Source organism: Pseudorca crassidens, chromosome 5, assembly GCF_039906515.1.
Source record: "Pseudorca crassidens isolate mPseCra1 chromosome 5, mPseCra1.hap1, whole genome shotgun sequence".
Taxonomy (NCBI): Eukaryota; Metazoa; Chordata; class Mammalia; order Artiodactyla; family Delphinidae; genus Pseudorca; species Pseudorca crassidens.
Window position 1 is genome coordinate 53,749,571 of NC_090300.1, and position 18,628 is coordinate 53,768,198.

Sequence of the window (18,628 nt, forward strand, 5' to 3'; positions counted from 1 at the left end):
CGGGTTCGTGCCCTGGTCCAGGAAGATCCCACATGCCACGGAGCGGCTGGGCCCGTGAGCCATGGCCGCTGAGCCTGCGTGTCTGGAGCCTGTGCTCCGCAACGGGAGAGGCCACAACAGTGAGACGCCTGCGTACTGCAAAAAAAAAAAAAAAAAAAAAAGAGAGAGCGACACGAGCCCTTTAGGAATTTTCAGAAAGTGACAATCAGGACAGGTTCCCAGGAATGGTTAGTGAGGTGGGATGCAGGCTACCCCTTCCTTGTTATGTGAACTTGGGCAACTTAGCCTCTCTCATGCTGTTTCTTCGTGAGGATTATGTGTAAACAATCATTTCTACCATAAAGGGCTGCTAAGAGAATTAAATGAGATAATTTATAAAATATAAACGCATGCACATGGTACATGACAGCTGCATAAATGTGAGTTGCTACTGTTGTTGTTATCATTACTCTGGCCATGGCCACCTCTGATGATTTTTGACCACTGGCAAAGGATCATTTTCTTTCTACCAGTAACTATGGTATGCTGAATGCTTCAAGTCTGTTTCTTAGGGCAATTCTCAGCTCATCAGTTACCATCCTGGGCTGACAATGGAATATTACTCAGCCATAGAAAGAAACGAAATTGAGTTATTTGTAGTGAGGTAGATGGACCTAGAGTCTGTCATACAGAGTGAAGTAAGTCCGAAAGAGAAAAACAAATACCGTATGCTAACACATATATATGGAATCTAAAAAAAAAAAGGTACTGATGAACCTAGTGGCAGGGCAGGAATAAAGACACAGACATAGAGAATGGACTTGGTGGGGGGAGGAGGAAGCTGGGGTGAAGTGAGAGTAGCATCGACACACACACACACACACACACACACACACACACACACACACACACACACACATATATATATATATATATATATAGCTAGTGGGAAGCAGGCGCATAGCACAGGGAGATCAGCTCCGTGCTTTGGGAAACCTAGAGGGGTGGGATAGGGAGGGCGGAGGGAGGCTAAAGAGGGAGGGGATATGGGGATTTATGTATGCGTGTGGCTGATTCACTTTGTTGTACAACAGAAACTAACACAGTACTGTGAAGCAGTTATACTCCAATAAAGATGTATTAAAACACAAAAACAAAAAACAATCCTGGGCCAAGGAGGAACTGTACTGGGCGCTCTTGGGAGTACCACGGTCCTTGCTCTCAGCTGGGAAGGAATAGGGAGAAGCTGAGGAGGGATGGAGCGAGAGACCCAGAGATAGGATGAGAGAGGGAGGGGCAGCAAGAAGAGAAAGAATTCGCAGCAAAATAGAACTCGCGCCTGACGCAGGCCCTCTTGTCACTGTCCATTACTTGGACCTGGATCGAATTATTTTCTTTCGAAATTTTATTATTTCCAACACTAACCGTGCGACGCTCGCCGGCGGGGCGGCGGGATCACCCCTCCCTAACTCTGCTTCCCTCCACATCCCACTCCTGACCCCGCCCGGCGATTGGTCTGCTGGACCCGGGGCCGTCGCGGATTGGAGCTCGCCGGCCGGGTCTGAGGGGTTTAAAGAGGGGGGCGGGGGAGCGCTGCCCAGCCGCGCTGCTGTCCTCGCCGCGCGCCCGTCGTGCAGCTGGGCTCGCTGCGTCTCGTGGCTTCCCGCCTCCTCCAGCATCCCGCATCTCGCCGTCGCAGGCCAACGGCTCGCCAGCGCGGGAGAAGGAGGACCGGGTCAGGCGCCGTCGAGCCCGGGCGCGGGCACAGCTAGTGAGGGGAGAGGCGCAGGGACTCCAGGGCGGCCACGATGGTGGCCACATTCCTGCAGATAGTGGGTTTCGTCACGAGCTTCGTGGGTTGGATCGGCATCATCGTCACCACGTCCACCAATGACTGGGTGGTGACCTGCGGCTACACTATCCCCACCTGCCGCAAGCTGGACGAGCTGGGCTCCAAGGGGCTGTGGGCCGACTGCGTCCTGGCCACGGGGCTGTACCACTGCAAGCCCCTGGTGGACATCCTCATCCTGCCGGGTAAGGACCCTGCCTTGCAAGTGGCTGTCCTAAATAAACCCTTTCCTTCCGGGCAGACGGGGGAGGGGAGCATTAGGCAGCGTTCACAGAATCATCTGGGGGCTTGAAGACTTTGGGGCATCTTTTGACACCTTCAGTCCTACTTTGTTGAGGAGGAATTAGGTAGCCCTGAACTTAACCTCTCTCAGCCTCAGTTTTCTTATCTGGAATTTGGGATGACAGTGGTGGCCACTGGCCGAGTCACCCTGAGAAGGTAATGAACTGAGACATAGACACATAGTTGGAACTCCCTACATATTAATTACCGTAGCCTCACCTGCCGCGTGCTCCCACTGTGGGTGGATCAGAAGTACTTCATCCCCTGGCCTCCTCCTTCAGGCGCCCTGCTTTCCCTGTTAGAATCCACCCGCAGAGGCTGGAGGAGGAAAGAGAGAAACAAAAGCATTCCAGCTATCCGAACAGGCGCAGGCTGAATTTCCCAGTCCTTGTGGGACGGCCGAGGTGACCTGGCCAAGTTAGGGCCCTCCTACCTGCGCCCAGTCGGTTCCCACAGGCCCCGGGGCCTGTCCCATTTCCCCTACCCCTTGCCCCCGCAGTGAAGGGCGTCGGTCCTCGGGCCTGCCGAGATTCCCCTCCCAGTCTCCGCACCCTGGGGTCAGAGAGGGAAGAACGGGCGCCCCTGGGAGGGCCCACTCACCTTGGGAAAAGGAGCAACTCCGCGGGTCGCCCCCTCCCCTACGGTTGTGCCTCAGAGTGGGGAGGGGAGGGAAGAGTTGCCTAGTTTCCACCTTCCCCGACGCCAGCCGGTGCCGAATCTTAACTTGCTGCCCCGTTGAAAAATTCTGGGCAAGTTTCAATTCAGATTTAAACCTCGAGCCAGTTGGATGATTGACAAGGTCTTCGGAGCCCCTTCAGGTTTTCTGCTCGGAATCTTGGCTTATCCCGGCCCAGGCCTAAGCACGACTGTCTCGCTAGCCTTTGAGGATGGTGCGCCTTTAAAGGCCTATCCCGGTTTCCTTAACAAGTGGAGTAACTGGGCGGTCGGCCGGAGTAACTGGCCCCCGAGGCCGCCAGTCTGGGAGACTTTGGCTTTGGCCTTCTCCTGGATGAGCTTTTCTCTCCCGAAGACTGTCCCTCTTTAAGCCTCACCTCAAGTGCTTCCTATTTCCAGGTCCTTGTAGTCGGAATCTATCCGCCCTTCCTCCTTGCCACCCTGGTATTTGACCCCTATCCCCGTCAATGCACGTTTTGACTTTTCTGTTCCTTGTTTGTGAGTCAAGTTCTCCTAGCACATTTTAAATTCCTCAGAGATATAGATAGCATCCTACCCTCTTTGCATCTTCCCCTGCACCTGGCACTGCCCCTGACACACAGCAGGTACGCACAGTGCGTGCCAGTCCTGCCCTCCATTTTGGACTTTCAGAATGACAGAGGTCTGGGGAACCCAGATGTGGACCCACCTTCAGTTAAAGCTGCCGTTGGTAGACCTGGATCAGACTCTGGGATGCAGTGCTTACAAACCGAGTGATTTGGGACAAGTTCCTAACCTCTATGAACCCCAGTCGTCGTCTTTTAAAAATTAAAATGAAACCAACCCCCTCTCTTTCAGAGTTGTTTTGGGGATTAAATGAGATAAGAAATGTAAGCCTCCTTAGATGGAGTAGAGGCTGCATAAATGGTAGCTATATTTTTTATTTAAAGCCGGGCATGGTATTTTTAAGAATCTGACTTGAAGCATAAAATTACTCTCTGCTTCCTTCCTCCTGAAATTAAGTTTGCTGAGCATTCAGTGACAAGTGGTTTATTTTTAGAGAACATAGGCCATCCTACAGATGGAGTACACTTTAGGGAGGACCTAATCCTTCCTGCGGTCCCCTCCCTCACACCGTAGGTGGGGACAGGGACAGATCTCAGTCTCCATCTTTAGATTCTCAAATGTGGCCTGGACACCTAGCATGTTCACAGACCGTGCCATGAATTTCAGAATCCGGGTGGCTAGCTGACTCTCCTTTATGTCAGCCCTGGTTCTCTGACCAGTCGCAGGGGCTTAGGGCTGAGGTCAGAGGTCTTGCCTCAGACCTCCTGTGGCTCCTATCTGGGGGTCTTCAAGTCAACAGATACTTGATTGATTTATTACCCTTAATTCAGAAGAAACTGAGTTGGGCAATTGTTGGGAGCGTGCCCTTGTGGAGTCTGAATTCTCGCAAAACACAACTTGCTAAGAGGCAATCTTGCAGTCGGGTCTTGGTGCACGGGTAGGCTGGCCACATTTGGTGTGAGGGTCCTGCCACAGGAGGCAGAAGCTGGGGCTTGTTTTTGGCTTTGTCATTAACTCTGCTTCCCCCAGGTCATTAGCTCTACTTTCCTCTGAGTCAAGAGGGAGAGTTACAACTCCCCCACCCCCTTTTTTGAAGGAGGGAGAGTGTTTTAGTGAGAAACGATACATTTAAGTGTGTCATATTCTCCCAGCATCTTGTCAGATTTATTTTACATAAATATTGCACATATCATAATCTGTTTCTTAATAAAGTAGTTACCTGGCATTTTATTTGACAGTATAAAGTTCAGGTAGCTTTGCTCCACTCTTATTATTCAACTCGTTAATTCCTTCATTCATAATTGTATGTTTACATCATCTGTTGTGGGCACTGTGTTAACTCCATGAAGACCAAGGCAGGTGTCTGTCTTCTAGGAATCCCTGGGGCTGGAGAGATGCCTTTATGGAAAATGGACCATTGTGGAAGCATGCCCAGGGCACAGTCGGGGAGGCAGGAGATGGAGCCTGACCATCTCTAGGGGACAGGATTCATGAGCAAGCAGTATCTGGGGAGATATCAAGAGAGGAAGCCTGAATCTTAGCTTAGTCTAGCTAGGGCCACATACTGTTTATATACAATGTGAATTAAAAGCACATGATTAAGGGACAAAATCACCTAGTACACCTGGAGATAAAAGTACTGCCTTGACACAGAGTAAAATTAGGAATACCAGTAATAATAGCTGACCCTTTTTGCAGTACTTAGCATGCGCTAGGCACTGTTCTGAGCACTTCATGAATTAACGAATTTAATCTTAGTTGAATTCCATTGGAGAGATGTAGGTACTATTATTATTTTTACTCTGTAGGTGAGGAAAGTGTCAAGACACTTGCCCAAGGTCACACAGGTAGAACATATCAACAGCAGGCTGGGATCAACACAGACCATCACAGAAGAATTCTTCAAAGATTTGAATTTTAATCTGAATTTTTCACAAGGTGATGTAACAGTGTAATCGTACTCTTGGCCTCTTCATCTCGGAAGCTTGGATGAGTGGTCTAAACCAGGGATCCCCATTCAGTCTCTCCAGCCCCCAACCTTCCTTTTTTTTTGTCACTGAGTCACGTTAAAAATTGAACATGCAAAGTGATCTTGGACAACATTTAACATATTATAAGTCCTGGAGCGGGACAAGAGGGAGGAAGAGGTAGATGGTGCTGGATTCCCGTGAGGCAGGATTGAGGATCCACAGGGACCCATGGCCTAACCCACCCTGTCTGCACTCTTGTTCCCAGGCTACGTGCAGGCTTGCCGAGCCCTGATGATCGCTGCCTCAGTCCTGGGTCTGCCGGCCATTCTCCTGCTGCTGACCGTTCTCCCCTGCATCCGAACGGGCCATGAGCCTGGCGTGGCCAAGTACAGGCGGGCCCAGCTGGCTGGCGTCATGCTCATTCTTGTGGGTAAGACAGCTTTCTGTAGAGCACCCCGACTCCCAGCGAACCTGAAGAATCTCGGGTCTTGCTGCTGCTTCATCGAGTTCAAGAGACGTGTGCAAGGAAGGCATGTGAATCCACTGGGGGAAAAGCCCCCCACAATGTGTATCCCTTTATGTTTCTTGGGCGGTTGATGCAGAGGGATAAGTAATGTCTGTGGGAATCACTGAACATAAAAGTAAGTTAAGGGACTTCCCTGGCTGTCCAGTGGTTAGGGCTCTGCACGTCCACTGCAGGGGGTGCAGGTTCGATCCCTGGTCCGGGAACTGAGATCCCACAGGCCATTCGGCGCTGCCAAGGGAAAAAAAAGTTAAAGAAAACAAACAAAAAGGATTTTGAGGGTGTGCCTAAGAGAGAGAACAGAAGGCAGAAGAGTTACAGGGCAGCTCTCCACTCAGGCCTCATGATAAAAATCCGTTTTTGGAAACACCTGTGTCCAGGTCCCACTGCAGGTCCATTGAGTCAGAGTTTCTGGGCATTAGACCAGGCAAAGATATTTTTTGAAAGCTTCCCAGGTGACTCTTGAGTGCAACCAGGATTGAGAACTTCAGTTAACATATAAAGAAAGACCAGAGAAAGAGGAGGGCAAGATAAAAGTAAGATGCTGAGGGTGGTAGATCACCAGGTGATGATTCCATCTTTTATTCAGTAAGCATTCACTGAGCATCCGCTGAGTGCTGGGCGGTGTGGTAGGCACTGGGGATATTGGAGAAAAGAAGGTAGTCTGTGCTTTGAGTGTACTTGGACATCTTGATGTACTTGGTATACTTGCTCATCTAAAAAAGGTACACAGGCTGTGCATACACATAGGAAGGCACCTGATCAGATTGGAGGAGTTTTCCAGAGCAGAGGACCCTGGCGATGAATTTTGAGAGCTGGATAGAAGGTGATCAGGTCATGGGTTGGAGAGAGGGGCAGCTCAGGCCAAGGACATGCCATGTGCTTGTTCGGTGTTCCTGATTACACCTGCACACGGGGATCTTGATTTAACAGCCTAGGGAGGGTCCTTCTAGCTCTACTCTCTGACATGCATTTTAAGAACAGCAGCTCTTATTGCCAAGTGTCCCAAGACATTGTGAGGAGACATTGGTTTGCATATGAGTTAGATATAAATCATGTTCTCCTGGGACAGGACATTCCCATCCCCAAACTGGTATCAGACCATGTGTTTGAGGGGGAAAGGTAAGGAGCCAGGGTTCTGTGTGGATCAGTGCCACTTAGTGATGGTCACCCACAGTGACACCGGTGAGGTGAGGAGACATGAGGCATAGGGGTGAGGTTTCCCTTGATTGCAAAGGGTTGGAGGTTTTTAGAGCCTTGTGAAGCCATGGAGAATTCAGAGGAGGGGCTTGCGTGTGCGTGTGCATGTGCGTGTGTGTGCATGTGTGTGTGCGCATGTGTGTGTGTGTGTGTGTGTGTGTGTTAATAGGAGTGAAAAGACCAGAAAACCTCTGTAATGTCCAGAGAAGAATTTGGGCGTGGACATTTTGGTTCCCGCCACAAAGAATTTGTGTGGGAGTGCCACACGGAACACAAAATCAGCATCATGTGCTTCAGTCAACTCACAGGGTCCTTCCTTGTAGTGCTTTTCGATGGCCAGATCTTTGCATCTGAACTCCCTTTCCAGTAGGTTGACAAAAGCTCTACAATTAAACTGGTTTGCAGAATCCAGGTGAAACCCTTCTCATCCTAGATATTTGCGGTTGTTTGTAACTTTCCTCACATTCTTACAGAAGCCCCAGAAGGCTTTCTCTTTAGCTCTGAGGATCCCAGAACCAAAGGATGGGTCCGTTGTGTTGAGCGTTCATCTTTAGAAATCCTAGCCTTCCATATGAGAGTCACAGAATATCCACAAGTAAGAGAATACATGAGAAAACCCCAAACCCAAATCCTGTAGAAAATAAAGATATAAAAGCAAAGTCACAGAGACAAATTGGTATTTAAAAAACCCCTGAAAACAACTTAATTGTCCAGTTGAATATAATGATTATTAAAAAAATAACAACCCGTCGTTTGAAACTTCCTAGACGAATTAAATACTGTTTTTCTTCATCTTTTTCAAGTGGGTTGGTGGATGCAGACAGAATCATAGAGAGGAGAGTGAGAGGGGTGGGCAGGTATGGGTGTGAGCTCCTCAGTCTTTGTTTGCTGCCCAGAGGGAGACGATGGACGGGGCATTGAGTGATCTGACACCCCTTCCCCCAGGGAGGCTGCCCCTTGCCCTCTTGCAGCCTTGCATCTCCAGTGGTACTTGCGTCCTCTTTGATGGCTCCTGTCCGGATTTGTTTCTCAGTGGGTCGCGGCTTGCCTTTGGGTTGGATGTTGTTTAGACTGGAACAAGCTCCCTTGCTTGCTAGATCTGGAAATGTAAAGCTCATTGTCTCAAGTGTGGCACCTGCTGGCCTCCCCTAGGTCTCCTCGGCAGGGAGCCCGTGTGCCTTGTTTCCCCTGCCTTGTTTCCCCTGCTGGGCAGTGGGTGGGAGGAGCAAGAGAGAGTGAAGCCTCCCTTTGTGTGGCTCAGGATGGGCTTCTGTCCTAGGGGTCACCAGAGGTGCTCCAGTTGAGGTGTGGTCCCCTTCCAACGGGGGCCAGGCACACTGGGGTGTGGGAGCCTGGGAACCGGAAACAGTGTCAAAGCTAATCTTGGGATGAAAACTGTAAGCACTTTTAATGAAAATCAGTTCTTCCTGACTCTGAAAACCTTTATTTTTCAGAAAGCTTAAAATAAATTATGTCTGTGGTACAACAGCTTATCTTCTCAGGAGTCTGAGTTCAGTGTTGTGAGGATTTGGTTCCTGCTGTGGGGGAAGGAATGGGAGCCCGAAACTGCCGACTTCTTAAGCTAGATGAGTAGTTCAAGGCGCAGTGGGCGCCTCAGATCCAGGATGGAGCAGAGGCAAATCTAATTCTAACCTATGGCTTTTCAAGAACCCCCGCTGAGGCAGGAGGTATCTATGCCCTGAGATGCTTCATCCTATCATGTGGAGTCAGACCAACTGTACTAAATCTTGGACCTACCGCTTTCTAGCTGTGTGAATGGGGCCAGTTACTTAATGTCTCTGAGGCTTTATATAAAATGGGGACAATACTGCCTACTTCTGAGGTTGGTAAGAATAGTGAAATGATGTATGCAAGTTATTTAACGTGCACGGTGTCTGGCGCCCAGTAGGTGCTCAACAACTGGTTGCTACCTTATAGATGTTGTTGTTTAGAGGAAATAGAGAGCTAACCTAGAAGGTAACTGGGTATTCCTTCCATCACATCTAATTTCTGCAGGGTCATCTCCACACGTGAAACTGGTAAGGAGAGATGACGAGCTGTTCCTGGAAACACCAGGTCACATCCTGGTCTAATGGAAATATTTTCTTTGCTTACTTTGTAAAAACCAGAGTGTAGGGATCAATAGTTTGAGTTTTGGACTTATTCCATTATGAAAAGTCATGATAAGCTACCCAACTGAAAATGCTCAAGCTTAGTTCTGATTCAGTCTACTTCTCATCTCACTGTAAGTTACAAAGTCCTTGATTTGGGTGTTTCTTGGGGAGATGGGGTAGGGAATGGAAGGAAAGGAAATGTATTTTCCTTCCTAAGTGGAATCCTTCGTCTTCTCTCCTCCTTTTAAAAAGTATGGCCTCAGGAATCCAATATTTGTATTGGAAAAAAGGTTTCAAAAGTATGGCCTCAGGAATCCAATATTTGTATTGGAAAAAAGTTTGCAACTTGGAACTTATAGGCTAATAATGAAAGTGCCGTAAAATAAAGGGTATATGCAAATGTGGGAAAAATTGAGCTTGTCACACACAGAGAATCGGATGTCCTAGGGGGATTGGGAATCCTTGGGTGTGAAATAAACAGTGATGCCCTTAATCCCGGAGTACTGAGATAATAGAAAAAGTCTTCTTTCAAACTCATTAACTTTACACAAAGTTCCTAATCTAAATCAAATTTCATGTGGGTAGAAGAAAGGATGTAGCATCTTAGTATGGTTGTGGCTTAAAATGACCTTATTAGTAAAATTGGAGGAATTAACTGCTTTATGGGGTCTTTCCTGTCTCTAACTTCAGTGTTTTTTAAAAACTTAACAAATAACCACGAAGCTGGCTTTTTAAAAAAGTTGTAGGAAAAAAGAGATAACGATGTGTGGAATAGAAATAAAGGGGAAAAAGGGCTGAAAGCAGGCCAGGAAAATAATGTACTCAGATATTCCATTGACTTGATGATTGTTGTAAACATTAGATCTTCATAAAAGTCATTGCATAGAGGCCTGTGTCCTCTGGCGGCTGTTTTCTTAAGTCAAACTTTAGACGGTGACAAATGGAAAAAGGAAAGACGAAACATTTTGTGGTTTCAGATTATAAGGAAACAACAAATACGTATGACTCCAACCAACAGCTGGTTAGAAATCTGATTACTTGCTGTCTTGAGTTAACCGGCTTCTTTGTGAAAAGCTAAAGTGAATTGCTAGTTAGATCATATGAGATAATAGCATCAATTGCGGAAGATGGCGTTCGGTGCACTGTAAAATGTTAAATGGAAGGGGATTTTAAAAAAAGGTGTTGTGGAAAATTTGAAGCATACGCAAAAGTAGAGGCTAGTGTAATGAACCCAAACTCATTCCCAATAATGATCAACTCACCTTCAATCTGCTTCGTCTCTGTACGTCTACTTTTCTCCCAGTCCCCAGATTTTTTTGAAGCAAATCTCAAGATATCAGATCAAGGGAGATTTTTTCCAGTATTACTAATGTAAGTCAGAGTAATTTATTTTAATGAAAATATTGCTTTGTGCTGGAAACGATGCCTTTAAAAGTTGTTTCAATGCTTAGTACTGAAAGTGACGAAGCCTGAAAACAGAGGTGCTCATTGGAGGAAGGAAGAAATGTCAGGGTCGGCTGCTCTTCTGTCTTTCTGGGCTTCTTTGTCTGTCTGTCCTTCTCTCTCTGTCTCTAAGTTGTTACCTCCAAAGCCAAACACACCTGTACCAATTTTATTTAACTTCATCACATTTATTTAACTCCATGTATTACCCTGTGTCATCTAATCCCTAAAGAGATGAAAAGCTACACTTACATTTCATGTTTGCTCTTAAACTGCCTTCCCAAGTATTTTCTGTGTTTGGCTACATCAAAATCATTGCTAACTTTTAATAAGGGTATTTCCTATCAACTAAAGAACTGATTGTATTAAATTATTTGAAATTTATCCAAAAGGGCAAACAATTTTATTCTATGAGGAGCAAGGATTTCTGCTTGTGAGAGGACCAAGTCCAGATGAATCTATATCTACACAGTGAAGCTTTCTTCTCCCCTTCTCCTTCTTTTCTTTTTTCAGATGAAGATATCCCTAATTTTCACTTTCTAGTCCCCCACAAGTGGCAGAATTTTTTCCCTCTTGTGCAGTTAATTATTGCATCTTCTGAAGTTAGAAGAGGAGGAACAAATTGAAAAATCTAAGTGTTAAAATTCCCCGTCCTGGGCTTCCCTGGTGGTGCAGTGGTTGAGAGTCCTCCTGCCGATGCAGGGGACGCGGGCTCGTGCCTGGTCCGGGAGGATCCCACATGCCACGGAGCTGCTGGGCCCGTGAGCCATGGCCGCTGAGCCTGCGCGTCCGGCGCCTGTGCTCCGCAGCGGGAGAGGCCACGGCAGTGAGAGGCCCGCGTACCGCAAATTAAAAAAAAGAAAAAAAAAAAATTCCCCCTGTCCTATTTTTAGAGACTTAATTTAAAAATAAATTCTGATGACATAAAAAGAAATGAAAATTCCCTTTACCTTCCTTCAATGTTCTTTACCTTATGGGTAACTGTGACTTTTTAAGAAAAACATTTTCTTTATTTTCCCCAAATATGGAGAGAATCATTACAAACTCTTTGTATGTGTGTGTGTGTCTGCAAATAGCAATAATTCTAGCAGGCCTCCTATGTCTTTAAGAAAGCCAAAAATTACTGCCAGTTCTATTAATGTGTCACATCTTTCAGCTGAGTATGATATGACTTGCATTTTTAACTTTACTGATTAAAACTAGTAAATCAGTAAATCTCCTTTCCCTTCAAACCATGCTGAAATTGAGTAAACTCCTTTTTTAGTTTTTAAACATTCTTCGTTGTGAGTTCAGTTGAAGGTCACAGTGAACCTCTCATTCCCTTTATGTTGTGTGGCAGTCTGTCATCTTCTAGTGGTTTTTGATGTGGTCCATCTTTGAGAGCCACAGGAATTCCACCCAGGGTTCCATTATCTACTAGGAAATAAAGAGCCTGCTGGTGCTCATTTGCTTTGTTTTGCATGGACTGTAAAAGAAGGACATCTTTAATGAGGTAAATCATGAGCTTGTAGCTTTGAGTGTGTTAAAGTCACATTCAAGTTTTATAATTTTGGAAGTCAGTTTTGGTGTGGATGAGGTGGAGAATAGACTGGAAATGAATCTACCTCTCATCTCTCCATCTGTCTGTCCATCCATCCACTCATTCACTCACCCAGTCCTATAAGTTCATTATTTAAATGTTCAGACATTTTAATGATTTTTTCCTTTTTCTGGTGAATTATATAGGAATGAAATCTAACAAAATCTCTAAAACATTCAAAATCAAGAGTGATAATTACTTTTGAATAGCGAGCCTGATTCTTTCCCTACGTGAAGATAACCTTTGCCTAGGAAAAGGGAAAGAATTCAGTGAAATTAGAGGCAAACTTTAAATCTTATTCTATAAAATCTAAACCAACCTGCAAGTTAAGTGAGGTTTAAATGAAATGTGGAGAATGCTTTTGTTTGTGTGTGTGTGTGTGTGTGTGTGTGTGGTATATATAAATACAAAGTAATTGAAAAACATAAAACTTAATTTGAACCATAACCTGTTTTGAATCCAGTTAATAGTTTATAGGAAAGATCAATTGGATTGAACCAAATCAACTGGGAATCAAATCTTTTTTTTTTCCCTATGGAATTCGGCTTTTCCCTCCCCACCTTTCCCTCTAATCAAGCTTGGGTGTTTGGAAGCCCTTGCTAGGTTGCTGTTTTTGCCCGTATCAGAACGTATGCCCCTTTTGGGCATCTAGGGGTGTGTAGCTGGATTGTATCTTGATATGAAGAATCTAGAGCAATTCTTTCTGGCTCAAACACTCTAGAAAAAGGTTGTGCCCCTTTCATGATAGAGAAAAGGCTTTTCTCTGTGCCTCACTGAGAGTATAACTATGACAATAGCCAAGCAGTTCTCCAAGAGTGCCAGATTTGGAATCTGTGGCCAGAGGAAGAGAAAGAAAAAAATTGTATCTTAAGTATTCAAAGCCCTGCATTGGAAAGGGAAGGTTCCATCAACCAGATCAACTGGTGTTCTTGAGAATACTCTATTCACAGAAGGAAAATACATCTTCTTATGGTATCCCATATAAAACTATTACAGAAGCTGGCATGATGGTGCTTTACTCTTTAAGTGAAGCTATTAACATATGGACAGATTTTAGCTTCTTAGATAATCTATCAATATATAAACTGCTTAAATATATGAATAGTTCACAGTTAACGGAATGAATTTAGGCTGTTAGAAAGCCAGTTGGAGCAATTCAAAGCCCCCAAGTTCACTTTCTTACTTCTGACTTCCACTTGGGATCTATACTTTTTTAGGACAGGAATCACATCTATTTATATATATATATACACACCTTGTGGGGATGGGCTTACAGTGTTGTCAACAAAACCCTATGTTACAACCTACACAAGTGCAATGAGATAGTCTAAAAGGTCTTTCAAAATGCGTAAGACTTAAATCTTTTCTTCAGTTTAGAACTAATGTACAGGGCTGTTAGATTTGAGTGCTATGTTAAAGAAAAATTACATTGTTTTCTCTGTGGGCATAGAAGTAAGTTAGAAAATTACTCTGTATAAGCAGAAAAAAGCTTGCTGAGTTGAAAGTGACAAGGGTACCCCTTGTAGCAAACAGTGCAATGCCCTGCCGTGAACGTATCAAAGGCTTTATGACTAACAATTAGAAACATTATTATTATTGTTACTTTTTGGTCTGTCAACTTTCATGTGCCATCCCAACCTACATCTTTAACTAAAATTTCTGTCCTGCTGTAGTTGTGAGAGATCAGATGATACCAAAAGAAGAATGGAGTTACTTTGCCTAGAGCGTTGGGTAGTACATTAGCCACTAGCTACATGTGTTCATTTAAACTAATTAAAATTCAAAATTTGGTTTTCAGTCTCACTACCCTCATAAGAAATGTTCAATAGCCCATGTAGCTTGTAGCTACCCTATTTGACTTGCTAGTGTAGAGGTTTAAAATGTTTCTTCAAGTCTTTATAGGCTCCCGCCTGCCCTGTTTTGTTACTTTGCTTGGGAGGAGGGGAAGCACTAAATGATGTAGAGGCTATTTCTTATGGTGATGACATTTGTTGTGATGGGTCACAACCCTTGAATGGGTAACTTCTTTTACTCTGAGAACTGTTCATGTGTGTATGGAGATTTTGTGACTGTGAAACAGCACAATACAAACTCAGACTCTTAGCCGATACTCCACTGAGGTCTGGCAGTATTCACCACAGCAAGAGAATTTTCATAGCTTCTTCCGGTCTTTGTACTATGAATTGACCAAACTGAAAGAATAGAGTGGAAATTGGAGTGGGCACTGTCTTGTTTCTCATTTTTGAATAGCTCAGGTCATCCAGTCATTCACTGAGCACATACTCTGTGCTTTGTACTGAGCTAAACTCTGACTTTACAAACATAAGACATGGGCCCTGCCTTCAAGGAACTCAGAACTTGGAATGGGAAGTAGACATGTAAAGAGATAATTATAATGCAATTAGGTAAGTGTAAGAGTAGAATTATAATTATAGGTATATAAAGTCAAGATATATAAATAAATACAAATACATATTTTTTGGACTTAAATGATTTATTTCTAGGTTTTTACATCAGAGTTCTTTTGTCTCCACCACCTGTTGAAAAAATTAGGACCTAGCAGTTTGGTACAAGCTTTTGATCAGCTTATTCCATAGATTCAAACCTTTAAGTTCTGATTGCCCCTGCGGGAGCAGAGCTGAGTGTATTGAGTTTTTGGAGTTGGTTGGAAGCCAGGGGGGTGTGTATGTGGAGTGAAGGGGAGCCTGCCCGCTGCTGGTGTGTGATGGGGATGCCCAGTCACAGCCCTCTCCATGTCTCCCCAGCTCTCTGTGCCATGGTCGCCACCATCTGGTTTCCTGTGTGCGCCCACCGTGAGACCACCATCGTGAGCTTTGGCTACTCCCTGTACGCGGGCTGGATCGGTGCTGTGCTGTGCCTTGTGGGTGGCTGTGTCATCATCTGCTGCGCCGGAGATGCCCAGTCGTTTGGTGAAAACCGTTTCTACTACTCTTCGGGCTCCAGTTCCCCCACTCATGCCAAGAGCGCCCATGTATAAGAGAGCTACCAGCCTGCCCATGGAGGTGCTATAGATGCTGGGCCCATGGCCCTAGGTTTGCTTGCCACAGTGAAGGGGTGGGAAGCCCACTCCTCTGCCAGGCTCCAAAGCCAACGGTCTAGAAAAGCATCCTGTCTGGCATTTTGTAGTCTTAACACCTCCTCTCCTTTTGTTGCCTTAAGAGAAATCTTTAGCTCCGATGCCACACATTTTTTCCATGGTTTTGCCCACTATTAGCTCTTTTCTGGGCATTCCTTTGTCACATATATATATATATATATATATATATATATATACACACACACACACACACACACACACATATATGGGAAAAAAATTTCCCCCTCTCTTTAACTTTTAAATATCTTGCAAACATTGCTGAGTTGGGTGTGGGGAGAGAAATAAAAGACACTTTCAAACTGTTACAGATGACAATGGGAGCCTCATAAACATGCCTCTCTGTTCCCTCCCTCCTCTCTCAGCTCCAAGGTCACTTAGTTATAACCAATAGAAAAAGATAGAATTGGGAACACGGGGTGGGGAAGGGAGGGGAATTGTGGCACTTTCCCTCCATGGGAAAGTTTCCCTTTTGTAAGTTGAGGGCAAGGGGTGGAGATATTTTTTAGTTTGTGATTTTACATTTATCTGTACATACTTTTTCAAGATTGCTCATTTTTATAACCATGGTTTTCCTGAAATTCTCAATTCATCAGTATGAAGGAAATGAACCAGGTAGACTTTAATGATACCATAAATAACAGTACAAGTGAGTATAACTCGAACTGACATTCCACAAAACGTTTTTGATTTCCAGGTTTGTATGATGTAGTTTTGAATCCTACACCTGCATGTGCTTCCATTTAACACATTTTAGAAGCTTTCCCCCATTTCTCTCTATTTTCATTCTGTTAGCTGCCTTGAAGCAATATTGTTTAACATAAATTGTACTGTTGAATTTGGCTTTATGGGTGCAAATACTGATGGTGTATCAGTATCTGGACCCCAAACTCTCCAAACATTGATGGTGCATTTTATTCTTTAAATGAAATCTGTGCAATAAAATAACGGACTGTCTGCAAAACTGGCCTTTAATATTCTGTTGTATCCAGAGGTATTCATCCATCAATTGAAAAATTTTTCATTAATCTCTGCTAGTAGTTTATAGGGAACCTGGTCAGGGATTCAAGAACCAGTCATTCTGCACTGCCATGAATAATTGAAAAGTTATATTTTATTCACTGTATCGTGGTGGTAATGTGTGGTAGTAAAAATGTAACCTAGATGATCTCTAGGTCTCTTAAGTGGGGATGTTATGGCTTCTTTAAGTCATATATAAATAGGCAGCCATCAGATATCAAGTGCCAAGTATCACACAGTTAAACTCCTTTATCTACGTTGAGTGCTTAGTAAAGGAATTGGCTAGGTATAAAGGGAACTATAAAACAATCCCATTTTATTGGATCTCTAGGTCATAATATCTAAATGTATTTCATTCAAACATATGAATGTATATATTTGGTAATTTTGAACAAAGACAAATACATTGAATTGATTTATGTGTGTTTTCTATATCAGAAACTCTGTCAAGTTACAAGTCTGCTCTAAAAAAACAGATTACAGTCTATTTTGGCCATATTTTTCCAAAAGTATTAATTTCATTAGCTGATAGTATAATGATTGGCAAACATTTCCTCTTTGGAAATATCCATTTGGGCTATTCATTTTTGTAGAGATCTGTGTACATCAGATTATAACCTGGTGGAAACTATTTCTAAATTACCTATGGAGAAAAGATTATCTTCTTGTTGACCAAAATATTTGCTTAGTTATGACACAGTCTTTTTTGTTTTTGTGGTACGCGGGCCTCTCACTGTTGTGGCCTCTCCCGTTGCGGAGCACAGGCTCCGGATGAGCAGGCTCAGTGGCCATGGCTCACGGGCCCAGACGCTCTGCGGCATGTGGGATCTTCCCGGACCGGGGCACGAACCCGTGTCCCCTGCATCGGCAGACGGACTCTCAACCACTGCGCCACCAGGGAAGCCCTATGATACAGTCTCGTAAGGACACAAGTGGTGTGATTGTATTGGAGGATGCTCCCTACCTCATGAAAACTTGCCAGGGAGTAATGATTGGGAACATGGATAAAGCAGGATGCTCTCAGGGGGCGTGGACAAGGAAGGCCCTTGTCCCCCTCGTCACAACCACCGGCTTGAATCAGAAGTGTCCTCTTATGGATGCATGCGCTCACTGACCCACACCCCTCCCTGAGACTGCTGCTTGCTTTCTCTCGTGAGGGGGTATGCTTTAGGAGCCCCCCTTTTCCCTACAGCAGGAGAAGAGATACCCCAGTCTCTCCAAGGTGATCGTTGCCCGCCTAGTTAGGGAATCCCATATTGTAGGTCATAACTCCGGTGCTGGGTTTTATTATCAGTGTGAGGGAGGGAGGGGGGGGTATAGCTGTTCCTCCAGAACAACACTGTCCAGTAGAAATGTAATATGAGCCACGTGTGTAATTTAAAATTTTCTAGGGGCCACATTAAAAAGCTAAAAGTAAACAAGCAAAATTAATTTTAATATATTCTATTTTAATCCAATGCCTCAAAAATATTATCATTTCATTATGTAATCCATTATTATTATTATTATCTGTGGCTGTGCCACACGGCTGGTGGGATCTTAGTTCCCCGACAAGGGATTGAACCCGGGCCCTTGGCAGTGTGAGAGCCGGAGTCCTAACTACTGGACCACCAGGGGATTCCCTGTAACCAATTATTAATGGGATATCTCATGCTCTTCTTTTTGTATTAAGTCTTGGATTCCAGTGTGGCTTTTATACTTACAGCACCTCTCCATTTGTCCCGGCCATACTGCAAGTGCTAATTATGGCTAATGGCTATTGGATTGGACAGCACAGCTAGAGAACAGCAGTTCTCTCTTAACAACAAAAGGGGATTCAGTCTTGATGATTTTAGCTGCCTTCATTAGAGCTCTGTTAAAACCTGGCACATATAGTAATTGTCACTCAGGGGAAGACAGTGACCCCTGTTCACAGGTAAAAAGGCAGACCCAAAGAGCTCTACCTGAATAACAGGGAAAAGGGAAGTCCTGCTCCTGAGACCTGTTTGTGCCAGGAACTTCACACCCTCAATCCTTCCCTGTTGTATAGATGAGGAAAAGAACATGTAGAGAGTTTAGGTTATTTATCAAAGTCAGATCGCCCCTGTAGAGCACTAAAATTGGATTCAAGTCTAGCTCTAAAGCCCTTGTTCTCCAAGATAAGGATCACTACAGGAGGTCAGGTAAATTGCACTCACCTTGGACACTGACTCAATAGATATGGGTTGTTTCCCAAGAAGCTGCATTTTTATTGTACATCCCCAGTGATTCTGAAGAGGTGGTTCCCACGCCACACTTTGTTAAACAGTGAAGGGAAGGACCTGTTCCTCATGCCTTTTTGTAGTGCAGCTAAT

General features: G+C 44.6%; 1 protein-coding gene across 1 annotated transcript; it reads left to right on the top strand.

Annotated features, from left to right (window-relative positions):
- Nucleotides 1–1,567: 1,567 nt before the first annotated feature.
- CLDN11 (claudin 11) lies at nucleotides 1,568–16,239 on the top strand. The gene is made up of 3 exons (XM_067738017.1): nucleotides 1,568–2,013; nucleotides 5,567–5,731; nucleotides 14,926–16,239. The coding sequence occupies exons 1-3, from the start codon at nucleotides 1,788–1,790 to the stop codon at nucleotides 15,156–15,158; spliced, it is 624 nt and encodes a 207-aa protein (XP_067594118.1). The 5' UTR covers nucleotides 1,568–1,787; the 3' UTR covers nucleotides 15,159–16,239.
- Nucleotides 16,240–18,628: the final 2,389 nt, after the last annotated feature.